The 12519-nt window shown below is 36.3% G+C and overlaps 2 protein-coding genes across 5 annotated transcripts; both read right to left on the bottom strand.

The window, feature by feature from the left end:
• Positions 1-945: 945 nt before the first annotated feature.
• On the bottom strand, positions 946-4103 carry LOC121749654. Of its 3 annotated transcripts, none has more exons than XM_042144236.1 (7): positions 3961-4103; positions 2855-2938; positions 2372-2477; positions 1999-2181; positions 1473-1868; positions 1313-1396; positions 946-1223 (listed from the first exon to the last, which is right to left on the bottom strand). In XM_042144236.1, exons 2-7 carry the CDS (start codon positions 2900-2902, stop codon positions 1162-1164), a joined length of 879 nt encoding a protein of 292 aa, XP_042000170.1. In that variant the 5' UTR covers positions 2903-2938; positions 3961-4103; the 3' UTR covers positions 946-1161. The 3 variants fall into 3 exon arrangements, with proteins under 3 accessions (XP_042000170.1, XP_042000169.1, XP_042000171.1); XM_042144235.1 differs by having other exon boundaries at positions 2855-2996; XM_042144237.1 differs by lacking the exon at positions 3961-4103 and having other exon boundaries at positions 2855-3934.
• Positions 4104-10416: 6313 nt separating this feature from the next.
• On the bottom strand, positions 10417-12312 carry LOC121746421 (two-component response regulator ORR9-like). 2 transcript variants are annotated; one of them, XM_042140248.1, is made up of 5 exons: positions 11872-12312; positions 11634-11737; positions 11480-11557; positions 11097-11167; positions 10417-10995 (listed from the first exon to the last, which is right to left on the bottom strand). In XM_042140248.1, the coding sequence occupies exons 1-5, from the start codon at positions 11975-11977 to the stop codon at positions 10650-10652; spliced, it is 705 nt and encodes a 234-aa protein (XP_041996182.1). In that variant the 5' UTR covers positions 11978-12312; the 3' UTR covers positions 10417-10649. The 2 variants fall into 2 exon arrangements, with proteins under 2 accessions (XP_041996182.1, XP_041996183.1); XM_042140249.1 differs by having other exon boundaries at positions 10417-10989; positions 11872-12307.
• Positions 12313-12519: the final 207 nt, after the last annotated feature.

Below are 12519 nucleotides of genomic sequence, written 5' to 3' on the forward strand. Positions count from 1 at the left end.
ATTAAAATATCCATCTTTCTTTATCTATCTACTTTAATACTTACACCCACATTTTCTCTCTCCAATTAAATATTTGAACCAATAACTCCTAAAATCTCGTGCCGGCTAAGAAATGTGTCATCTTAACTGGGACGGAGGGAGTAATATGTTAGGAGATGTTGTTAGATGCATTTAAACTTAGTTTTCTCTTTCACCATTTCTTAATTTCTCATATTTAAACTAATCCTTTGTTTTAAGCTCAAAATTTATGACAAACATAATAATATTACTACTATCAAAAGAGAATTGCCAAATAATTACATTACAAATGTATTTCTATAAGGATATTGACACCTAATATCATGGAACTTTCAAAAAGTTAGGTTTTTCCTACGAATTTTGAAATTAGCAAATAATATCACGAACTTTACCCTGAGTTTGTTATTTCCCACCAATGAAAAAATTTCAGCAAATAATATCATTTTTTTCGTAATTTCTCTACAACAACTTCGAGAGTTTCAAGATTTTCAATCTTTGAGAATAGATTTTCTTGAAGCACACCCTCCAAATTTGTTCTTCAATCTATTAATATAGCCGAAATTTTTTCATTGATGGGAAATTACAAACTCGAGGTAAAGTTTGTGATATTATTTGCCAATTTCAAAGTTCGTGGGAAAAACCCAACTCTTTTAAAGTTCCATGATATTAGGTGTCAATATCTCATTTCTATATAGATTACTATTTAGATTTGAACCCTTTACTAACAAAACTAAGTCTTTAACGATACATTACTTTCAGGTCTGAAATATAAAAATTAAATATAAAACTCAAAGTTTAACAGAAGAAAACACTTTTAGAAGAAATTTGCCAAACAATTCCATTACAAACTGCACTTTTATAATAGAGATATAGATAGATATAGATTTATAGATATAGCATGGCCTAAAGTGTTTAAAAACTCATTGCTTTCAGATTTAAAAAGTAATTCATCCACCAATAATACCTTGAATTATTCTTGAATGTATTTACAGAAACTTGCAAGTATATAAATAAGGACCAATAAACGCAACAAGGAAGAATAAATTACTGTGGTTTTGCTCAGACAAGGCGAGATAAGATAAGAATTATTTTGCATCTAAATTTCTTCATGCTCGTACCAGTTTGCTAGTTCATTCGAAAGATTCAATCCCTGGCGAAATCATCGTAACTCAACCCCTCCGATACGGTGTCCAATCTCCTAGCATCTGTCCATCGAGTTATGGCTTTAAAACATCACCAGAGATCGCCAATTTCAAGTAACACGGAATAACTGAATGCACAAAGAAATTAGTACCTTGTTGTTCGCTTCTGATGTGCGGGTCCAAGAAGTTCGCTCCTGAGCCCAGAAATGGCGATCTAGAGTAGCTCTCGAGTATATCTAAACGAGCCGGTAAACACGAGTCAAAACAAATAAACCGTTTGACATGGTAAGAGAAGGACAGTGGAGAACCCACCTGTACTATTCGAAAAGTCGGCTGTCAAATCTGAGAGACTGAAGTTGCGCGGTATCTGTCCCAAGAATCCAAATGAGCTCGTGTCCTGGTCCAACATGGGCTTGTTCGGATCACCACTAGTGAAAGGTGAAATGGGCACTTCTCCAATTGTGTTGCGAGGTTGTACAAGATTGTTCTCTGTGCCAAACATGAAGTGGGAGTCGCCAGCAAAGCCACCCTCCGATTTAATCATCACATTGTTCATCCCTTGCACGATTCCTGAGCTGGAATTTTGAGTTAATAGCATATTACCAGGCACGTCAATCTGACCAACATTACCGAATATGTTGACTGGAACTTGCGTGTTAGGTTGCAGGCCAGCTGGCTGTTGAACTTGATAATCCGAGTTGTTGTGCACTACCGAAGTTTGAAAAAACCCTAATCACTAATCAATAAAGCCAATAACATACTGTTTTGATCCAAAGAAACAAATGTATGCATAGCTTAATGTGGCATATGGTCACTGTGACGACTAAAGGAAACTCACCTGAATGCATCTGAGATCCATTCGACAAAGACATAGAAGTGACTCCTGACTGACCAACTTGACGCATTAGCTCAACCTGTCTCTCGAGCAACTGATTAAATTTCAATATCTGGTCCTTCACAATCAGCCTCAGATGATACGCCCGAAAAAAATCTTGGTTTTCCGATTCGAGTTTTCGCCACACTGGAAGAAAGCAAATTATTAGATAAATCTAAACATATAGAATAGTCAATAAGGTAGTCGTCAGGGACAGGTACAAACATTTTTCAAGAATTATCAAGATGTAGCACGTTTATTAATACAAAAATGTGCGACTCGAAACAATAGGTATATGAAGATTGGACCGACAAATAAAAGAGGAAATAAAAGTTACCAATTTCAGTGAAGCCAGGTTCAATCTTTGCCTGGTGTGACAATGTATTCACGACCTCCCTCTCACTCATGTAAAGCTGAAGGCATCTTTCGATAAGAATTTGAACCTGGTACGAGTTAAAAAAAGAGTTTAGCACATATGGTAGAGAAATGCCACAGACCCAAAAGAGGGGTACGAGATTTCAAAATATAAGGAATTTTTCTGTTTTCTTGTAAATCAGTGCTTAAAATGCCATTATATGACCATATGCATTAATTACAATAATAGCTCAAAAAGTACAGATGCCAAAAATGGTTATCTTATCATTATTCCTTCCCGGTGTAAATGATATGACTGATCCCACATGACCACCCATCGTACATTTCGGACATGTTTAACGTCAATAGAATAACTAAACCGCCTGATCCTGACCGTTACAGTTACACGACAAACCACGTGGACAAATAATGTGTTTAAAAATAAAAAAATAACCATGAAACTTACCATTTGTATGTCCTGTACGGAGATTTTTCTAACTTCGCCATTTGTCATTTTGCAAGTTCCAAAAAGGGGGCTAAATACTTTGGCCTGTCAATTCACGAATAGCTAAGCCACAGAGTTCTGAGATGCTCCTTCGATTACAAGCCTATACATATAACTTACAAAGACATTACAATAGGTGATTGATTCGTGCAAGACAAACCCCAACCAAAATGAATCAGTTAAGTACCACGACAAACTTTGTCTGAACAGAATTTTAAGTGTCATATAATCAAAACAACTTCATCCGGCATGTCACAGACTCACAATATAATGTCACAGACTCACAATATAATGTGTTTCTCTCCCTTTTCTTATTTTTATTCAGCTCAGATTTCCTGCAAAGAGAAAACCCCCATTTTTGCACTGAAAGTAAAAGCTCTACTTTTACCCGAGCATTTTAAATCTTACCTAAGTGAACTTCTACCATTGGTTAAGGAATTTTTACCACTACCATGTTTCCAAAATAAACTGAGGAATTCTGGTTTTAGTCTCTTTCCACTTCCCATAGATCAGTTATTCTAATAAAGCACATACTGATAACCTCACTGTCTCAGCCATAAACTGAAATAGGTGTAAACACGAAAACTAATTATTCTCAAGTTCAACCTAACCTACTTCCATCAAACACATAATTTAACCAAACATGCTACAATAAAAGCTTTAAAACAGCTCTTTCCAAACAAGAACAAACACTTGAAAGACATTTCTCTTCTCATCTATCCCAATTCAACATAAAATTAACTTCAAATCTAAAATACAAGCATGCCCCCTTTCACAAACACAACCCCCACAAAACATCACCAGTAAACACAAGCAATGAAACCATAAAAATCAAATCTTTAACCAAGAGCAAAATTGCCTTCAAGCTCAACTACGATCAACCACCAAAACACACACACAAAAATCAGTCATCGTTTTAGGTCAGCGAAGAAAAAGGGATCACGGAAAAAACACACGATCACACAAATTCTCGCATGATTAAACAAAAGAATCAATGCGGAAACACAGACACAAACACAAATCAATTAATAAATGGGGGAAAATCATTAATTTACAAAACATATAACCTATAATTTGTTGGGTTTATCACAGCTCTCTTTCGGCAGCGGCAGCGGCAGCAACAAGAGAGGGAATCTAGAGAGACGTTCATATATAGAGCGAGAAAGTGATGGCGGGCACTGGCAGAGTGGCAGTGCTATAAAAGCCTCAATCGGTTGCGTCCTATGTTTTTTAAATCAATTTATTAATTATATGCACTAATTATAGTAAACTGTTTTTATCACTATATTTTAATTTTAAAATGTTTGTTGGGATATTATATTACATGCAGATATTAACATTACCTAAATATGTAAATAGTAACTTAATTTGGAAAAGCTATATTAGTATTTCCTAAATTATTGCACAAGAAAAGCTAATTGTTTCCGAAATATTGCATAGGAATAAATATGTGGTCTACTAATTTATAAATGAATTTTAAATACTCCATAAAAAAACTAACGTCTCCAATTATATAGCACTTTTAAGTGCTAGACAGTTTATGTACACATTATTACAAAAATGCAATTTGTTATTACCGCTACAGTCCTATTTATCAACCAATGAAGGTACAACCTCAGGTGCGGAAGGTACAAGCATTATGTGTGGTCAACTCAGCTGGCATACACAATTCATTTGAAAGGAAAATGACAAACGCCAGGCAAGAATTCATTCATATTTTATGCTCCACATTTAACCGACTATAGTATTTTTTGATGATGTAATTTTATTAATAATGTTTTTATATTTCTTATTCAACCCCATTCCCCAATTTGCAAATTGCTGATTTGATGGAAAGTTAATGAATATGTAATCAAGGTTCTAATCTCATTGATCGATCTTTCTGGAAATGTAGAGTGAGTTAGAGAGCATACAATAAATTCGAGTACCTAATTGGGGTTGAGAATGATAACACATTCATTAAAAAAAATTGAAGAGTTAAACTCCCTCCATCCCAACTTAATTGTGACTTTTTTCCATTTCGATTCGTCTCAACTTAATTGTCACACTTCATTTTTACCATAAATGGTACATAGGTCTCATATTTCACTAACTCACTTCACTTATATTTTATTATAAAACTAATAGTATAAAAAAATAGGTCTCACATTCGACTAACTTTTTCAACTAACTTTTCTTTATATTTCTTAAAATTCATGTCCACTCAAAGAGACAATTAAGTTGAAACGGATGGAGTATTTCAGTTGTCACATAAGCCTATAAATCATAAAGGGGATATGGATTGTTGAGGGTGCTTGCTTGCATTTTTTAATCAAAAAACAATGTGTGTGCTTTTGTACATATTGATTTTCAATTAAACTAGATTAATCATTTATCGTTATTTATGAAATACTACTAATTATGAAAAATACTATGAAATATTTCATAATTAGAAGACAAAAGATTTCAAAACCAAAGATTACATTTTCGTCCATAGCCATGTCTCGATTTGAGGTTATACTTTACAGGCTGTAAATCGGTTTCATTCGAATAAAATTTTATTAGATTGAGTTTTTGAAAACTAAATTCCATTTTTGGTATAAAAAAAAAGCATCTAAAATCATATTGGTACACTATAATATTTGAAAAATATGTCGGGATCGAATCTTAGCATAGTAGAGCAAACTTATTGGGCTTTAAAAGTGATCCATTTAACATATGGGCTGAGCCGAAGTAGATGTCAAATTTTAGCCGCTGGGGTTGAGAGCATCTCCAATGGAGGCTAGCGGACCGGCTAGCCGATTCCCGGCGCTGGCCGGTCTGCTAGCCGAACCATTATAGGCAGCGAGCGGAAAAACGGCGAGAATTTCGGCGAGCGCGCGCTGATTTTTGAGCGCTGGCCGATCGGCTGGCCACCATTGTAGGCGGGCGATCGGCGAGCAATCGGCTAGCACTTTTTTTTAACTTTCGAAACACTATATATACGCGATTTGCACGTCATTTTTATTCGCACCGCTTGTTTTAACGAGTTTTATCTCTCACTTAATTTCTGTACAAGAGCAATAAAGCAAAATGGAGAATAACAACGAGTCTACTCCAGTGACGAGCGAGTCTCAAATTCCCACGGTACCCGTGGGAGGTGGATGGGGTTCGATGGCCGGGTACTTCAACATGTACCCTTGGATGCAGATGATGCCGGGGTGGCAGCCGGGGATGCCGGGGGGGACAATGTCTATCGCCCCAATCTTGATTTTTTTACTGCTTCTTCGCACACATCGACCCCATCGGAGACGTAGTTCACTGGGTGTGAGACTTTCTCCTTAGAGAAGTTGGGGATAGATCTCGAGGATGCGGACACTCCCGTTCAAACGGGGGGAGTAGGGCGGGGTCGGGGCGCACCAAAGAAGAAGAAGGGCAAGGGGAAGGGGAAAAGGGTGGTCGGCGAGTCGTCGCACCCGGCTGATGACGACAGCCCGGCATGGAGGAAGTGGGCGGATGCGGAGAACGTCGCGCTGTCCAAGGCTTGGGTGAGAGTTTGCGATGATCCCCTCCATTCGAACAATTAGAGGATCGTCAACTTGTGGGCTAAAATATCAGCATCCTACAAGGCATTTGCCCGGAGGGGAGGCCACACAGCGGGGAGGAGTGACGGAAGGGGTGGGACCGAATCAGGGCTGCGGTCTCCCGATTTTCGGGCTTGTACATCAACGCCCTCCGCATGCAGACCAGTGGCCAAACTGACGAGGACTGCAGGAGGATAGCGGAGAAAGCCTTCCCCGTGCCCGGGCTTTATAAAGAGTTCACCTACTGAAACTGCTATGAGGTGTTGATGGACTTCGAGAAGTTTCGGGCAGGTGTCGATGCTGGCTGGCCGAAGAAGCAGCGATTGAACTATGCTGGTGATTACAGCGGCAGCAGCGGCGATTCCCACGACCTCCCCGAGGATGTTCAGGAGTTCCCGTCCCCTCCATCGTTTACTCGCCGCACTCGTCCGGTTGGTCAAAGGCGGGCGCAACGGGTAGCGAGGGGGGTCGCCCAGGGGTCCCAGGAGGTCCAGTCGGCATCCCCCCTGTTGGCAAGTCGCCAACCGAGCTCATCTTCTTCGGGCGTCAACAAACGCGGGCTCAGATGCACAAGATCTTAGCTGAATGGAGGGCAGCAACTGACCCTGTGGAGAAGAGGTTTCTTCACTCAATGCTCGAGAGTATGCGGGTCGATTTGGATGCCGCCTCGGCACAGTTGGGGGGCTCAGAAGCGGGCTCAGATGCCGCAGATTTGGGGGTACCGATAGCGGCGACAACGGCGACGGCGACGACCAAGAGGAGTGAGGCGGAGGCGGGGGCTCGTGTGTGGAAGAGGTTTTTTTTAAATTAATGTAATTTTTTTTATTATTGTACTTTTTTTAATTTTACTATTATTATTGAATTTTCCCGTATCTGTGTCGTAAATTTAATTCCGTATTTTGTGTGATTGTTAATTATTTGTTTTTTTATAATTTTGTTTATTATGGCTAGCCTATTGCTTGTTCTGATGATGTGTCAGGAGGAGTTTTTAGTGCTGATGATGTGGCAGAAGGTGTTTGTGGCTAGCCTATGACTGGCCTATTAGCATTATGGATGTCCAGAGGAAGAAGTGATTGTGTGAAGACGTTTTTAATAATTCGTACAATTCCTACAAAGTCATAGCCCATAACTTTGACGGCTCAATTCTTGTTGAGTTGGTGTAAGAAGTGATTGTGTGAAGACTTTTTAAAATTCGTACAAATTAAGAATCGACGTTCCAAAGTGTAGGCTCCAGCGTTGAATATCTAAGACTAAGACGAGCGTGATAACTCTTTTTCATGCGCCAATTTTGGATAAAGCACGATTTGAAACTTGCTTACTAAAGTAAGTAGTAGGTCACCCTTCTTGCATAAGCTCCGACGTGTCATACTCTATAAAAAATTTCTACAAAAAATTGGGCATACAAAGGACATGGCAATAGCTAGTGTGTGCTTAACCACACGGAATTTACACATTTTTGGAATTAGATTTATATTGAGTTGATTGAATATTGCATGATTTTAGTCGAGGACAGATCTAGCGTGGGCCAAGCTGCCACTCCAACGGGGCTTGGTTTGCCCGGTCCCAGTAAACCATGCCTCTTTTACTTTTTTTTTTTACAATTTTGAAGGAATGAGGAGAAGAGAATGGAGAGGGAGACATAAGGAAAAGCAAGAATTATAAGTTATTATCATTAAATTTATTGTTGTATGGAGTCCACTTTTTATTAGAAAGTACTACATTCGTTCGCAAATAGAAGTCACGGTTCATTTTCAATAATTTTTGTAAAAGAGTTCATATTGTAGAGGCGTCCCACTGGATCTCATAACTCATAGTTGGCTTCTTCATGATAAATTATGTGACTTTTTCTTTGTAATATGTTGTAGCCAAGTCGTTACAAAAAAAATTATCTCTTTATATTTATCTTAAACCATATCAAGATTTATTAATGTTTTCATATCCTAAATGATACGCCACCTTAAATGAGCCCAATACTATCGATTTATAAATATTGATAAAGTCGCGGTGATGAAATTCAAATTTGTCACAAATTTAGTCACATATCCAACTTTCGAAACAGCCAAACCATGATGCTAAGGAATTGATGCCTCACAATTCAAATTTTAGGTTGAAAACAAAAAATTAAATTAGAATGAACATAAAATATAAAAATATGTAAATAATATGATTGTCCGGACCCTACAGACCCAGGTCCCTCAAGAGAAGATCCACTAAAGCTAAACGAATCTAAGAAGATATAAAAGGATTGTACAAATGGATTATCCACATATGATTAATGGGTAGTGATATGATGAAAGCCATATATCTAATCCAAACTCAAAACTTTAATCCTAGCCACTAATTATTATAGATCAATGCTTATTATGTTTCAAGATTAAAATTTCAATAACTTCTATGAATCTGTCAACAAAAGGTATATTAGACACTTTCATAATACGGTGAATCATTTAATTATAGAATAATTGTGTGATCTCGATTTCGTCGTTCTCTCTCCTTCCAATATTCTTGTTAATTAAACCGTTTCAATTACTCCCCATTATTCCAACTTTTTGCTTTTTCGTCGTTTTCTCTTCTTTTCGACTATTCCCCCCCTCGTTCTTTCAACCGTCATTCAACGGCTGCGGCGGTGATTATTTGTGAAGCAGCAGCAGAACAAAAGAATCAATGCAATTTCAACGCAAAAAATCACCAACAGCAGAACAAAAGAATCAATGAAATTTCAGCGCAAAAAATCAACACAGATTTCAGAATTCAACAAAAAAACAACACTGTCGATTCAACACAAATTCAACAAACTACAAAAAATCAACACAGATTTTAGAATCAATACAGTTTCAACAAAATATTCAACTTCAGCAGAACAAAAAAATCAACGCAAAAAATAACCAACGGCAGAACAAAAGAATCAACGAAATTTCAGCATAAAAAATAAACACAGATTTCAGAATTCAACAAAAAAGCAACACGATCGATTCAACAAAAATTCAAAATCTACAAAAAATCAACACAGATTTTAGAATCAACATAGAATCAATACGATTTCAATAAAATATTCAACTTCAACATAACAAAAAATCAACGCAAAAAATCACCAACAACAGAACAAAAGAATCAACGAAATTTCAGCGCAAAAAATCAACACATATTTCAGAATTCAACAAAAAAAACAACACGGTCGAGTCAACACAAATTCAATGAAAAAACTCCATAAAATTAACACAGATTTTAGAATCAACACTATTTCAACACAAAATTCAACATCAACAAAGAATCAACGCAATTAAAGTTTTGACGTCAATTATAGTGGTGTTAAGATCCTTTCGAAGATGTGAATATTATCAGTTTTGGAAGGTGGGAGAGAAATTAGGAACACATAAATCGTTCAGAAACTAAACTTACAAAAATATGCTCTGTTGACAAAATACATGCTCTTGTTGAGATAGAAATTCTACGCAATATTAACCACGGATCTGTTATAATTAATGGCTAGGATAAAATTTTGAGTTTGTATTAGATATATGATTTGCATTGTATCACGTCCCTATGATTAATTGTGTATATATGCAGAGAGAGATAGGAACCCCATGTTCAACTATATACCCTGCATGCCCAATTACAACTAATCTTGATTGCCACTAAAGCTGACTTAAGATTCATAATAAAATAAAATAAAATAATATAAGAAATTGATTTATGATAATCATTATATTTATATCTCACCCCATTGATAAATAAACTCGCCCAAAAGCTCAATCAATCACCTTTAATTATTTGATGGCTGTTTAAAGTCCACTTACACTCAACTATTGGGCTCAACTCGTTTAAGAGTAATTTGGGTCGAAAAATCAGGTACAAATTAATCATACATATATCACATAAATTATTGAATTTCAAGTTTGATGGTAATAGGCGCTACAGCAAGTTTTTCTTCATTCCATCATTTTAATTTTAAAATGATGGAATTTCCTAATTAGTAAAATAAATAAAAATAAAAATCAGCTTCCAAAAAAAGCTTATTGATCCACAATCACAACTATTTCTTCTGTCTTTTCCCATTTTCCACACTAAAACTAGTAAATACAAAAAATTGGGTCCAAAATTTTCCCAAGTAAGATTCTCAAATAGTTTGTCTTTAGCCCTGTATATACATATATATATATCTCTTCATCATGCCAAATTAAAAAACTTATTTATAGAAATTAAAAAAGGAAAGATCAATTGGACATCACAGTGAGATCACTGTATCTGGGCCTAGTTCTGTCTGGTGAAAGCCCTTCTTCCATAGATTTCCTCTTGTTGTTGTCATTGTTGTTATTGTTGTTTTGTGACGTCTGCTGTTGCAAAGATTGTGCTGTCTGAAACTGCTGCATTTCTGAATCTGCTTCTCCTGTTGTAATAATCTCTCCATTTTCTTGCTTTTCCTCATTTTCTGGCTTTCCATTTTCAATAATATCATTGTTCAATTTGGTTCTCATCATATGAGGCCTCAACTTATTCACATCTGATAATTTCACTGGTTTTAGGAAGAATTCCTCTGCTCCTTCTTCTAAACATCTGTAACCGTTAATTTTTCTATGATCAGAAATCAAATATTTAGATGTACATATATATATTTATTTTGTTTTTATTAAAAAAAATTACTACTTTAATAAGTTAATTACCTGGTTATTCTTGAAGGGACATTTTCAGAGGACATGATGACTACAGGTATATCCCTCAAAAATGCAGATTCCTGACAATTTGAAGTAGAGCTGATGATTTAGTACAAGATAAAGTAGAGAAATCCTTGAAGATGAATTTAGATCTAATTGGCCTTTAGGGAAAAACAATAATCATCACATAAATTTCAGAGGACTTTGCAAGAGTTTGGACAAGATTTCCATTCATATGAATTAAGTTGCAGTAAAAAAGGACAGAACTTTTAAATAAACATCAACAAAAACTATGTTGTTTTATGAGGGGCATGTTTTTCCAGCAATGGAAAGTTTGTTATTGATAAATTGCTCCTATCTAGCAACCCAAAAGAAGAAAAAGAAAAAAATACCTTTATTTTCTTGAGCAAATCATAGCCTGTCATCCCAGGCATACAGTAGTCTGTAATAACAAGATTCACTTCCACTTCCTGCAAAAAGAAGAAATGGGATTTTCAGATAGTTGAAGTTGGAAACAGATTTAGGGGGTGGGATAGCAAACTCTACCTGATGATTATTTGGAGAAATAGAGGCTTCACTAAACATGCTTATCTCATTTCCATGCCAACCAAGAAATTCCAAAGCTTTGCTTCCCGAATCAACTGTGGTGACTGCCACAACAAAATGCCCACAATCAAAATCAAATCTTTTAAACATTCACATAAAAACCAAAGCCCACCAATCAAATTCTTTTAAAAAAACATAAATAAACCAAGAAACCTCACACACACACACACACACACACCTTGGAAAGAGGATGTCTTGAGAAGCCTCTCAATCAGTTTTCTATCAATAACGCTGTCATCAACAGCAAGAACATGAAATTGATCATCTGTTGCTGCCATGCCCATTTTCCTCACTCCCAAAGACGAAGGATGTTTTTTTACAAAGTTTTCTTATTTTTCTTTTGGTTGTGTGAGGTGAGGAAGGAGATAAAATGGGAAGGAAAAAGGAGATTTGTAATGAAGCAAAATGAAGAGGGGCAGAAGGCAAGATCTGACCAGATTTCTACCAAAGATTTTGTTGCATATTTCCAGCTTGAAATTGAACTGCAAGGCAAGCAATACTGATTAGAATGAATAAAGAATTGTGGGAAAACAAAACTTTGAACGTGGCCTTGCAAATTTTTTTTTCTATCTACGTTATATATACACAGCCTTCACCTCCCTCTCACACTTATTTAGTTATTACTCCAATATTTTTTGATTTTTCTAGGGGAGGTGGGGTGTTTCTTGTTTTGTAACTATTCAGTAATAAAGGATAGTTAATTTTCTTTTATTTGATATATAATCTAGTTTCTGTTCTAATGTAATAAAAGTCTGTTACTATTTCTTTGTTGTTTTTATGCTCCTATGTAAGGGCTCTCAGTGTTGTTCTACTCAAAAATCAAAAT

The sequence above is a fragment of the Salvia splendens genome, chromosome 9, assembly GCF_004379255.2.
Source record: "Salvia splendens isolate huo1 chromosome 9, SspV2, whole genome shotgun sequence".
NCBI classification, from domain to species: domain Eukaryota; kingdom Viridiplantae; phylum Streptophyta; class Magnoliopsida; order Lamiales; family Lamiaceae; genus Salvia; species Salvia splendens.

Excerpts from the sequence above, each read along its gene's own strand:
- LOC121749654 (XM_042144236.1), bottom strand. The coding sequence starts at position 2,902 with ATGACAAATGGCGAAGTTAGAAAAATCTCCGTACAGGACATACAAATG. Across the intron at positions 1,397-1,472 it reads CGACTTTTCGAATAGTACAG|ATATACTCGAGAGCTACTCT; the intron begins GTGGGTTCTCCA and ends CGGCTCGTTTAG. Across the intron at positions 1,224-1,312 it reads CATCAGAAGCGAACAACAAG|ATGCTAGGAGATTGGACACC; the intron begins GTACTAATTTCT and ends CTCGATGGACAG.
- LOC121746421 (XM_042140248.1), bottom strand. The coding sequence starts at position 11,977 with ATGGGCATGGCAGCAACAGATGATCAATTTCATGTTCTTGCTGTTGAT. Across the intron at positions 11,738-11,871 it reads CAAGACATCCTCTTTCCAAG|TCACCACAGTTGATTCGGGA; the intron begins GTGTGTGTGTGT and ends TTGTTGTGGCAG. Across the intron at positions 11,168-11,479 it reads ATTTGCTCAAGAAAATAAAG|GAATCTGCATTTTTGAGGGA; the intron begins GTATTTTTTTCT and ends TCAAATTGTCAG.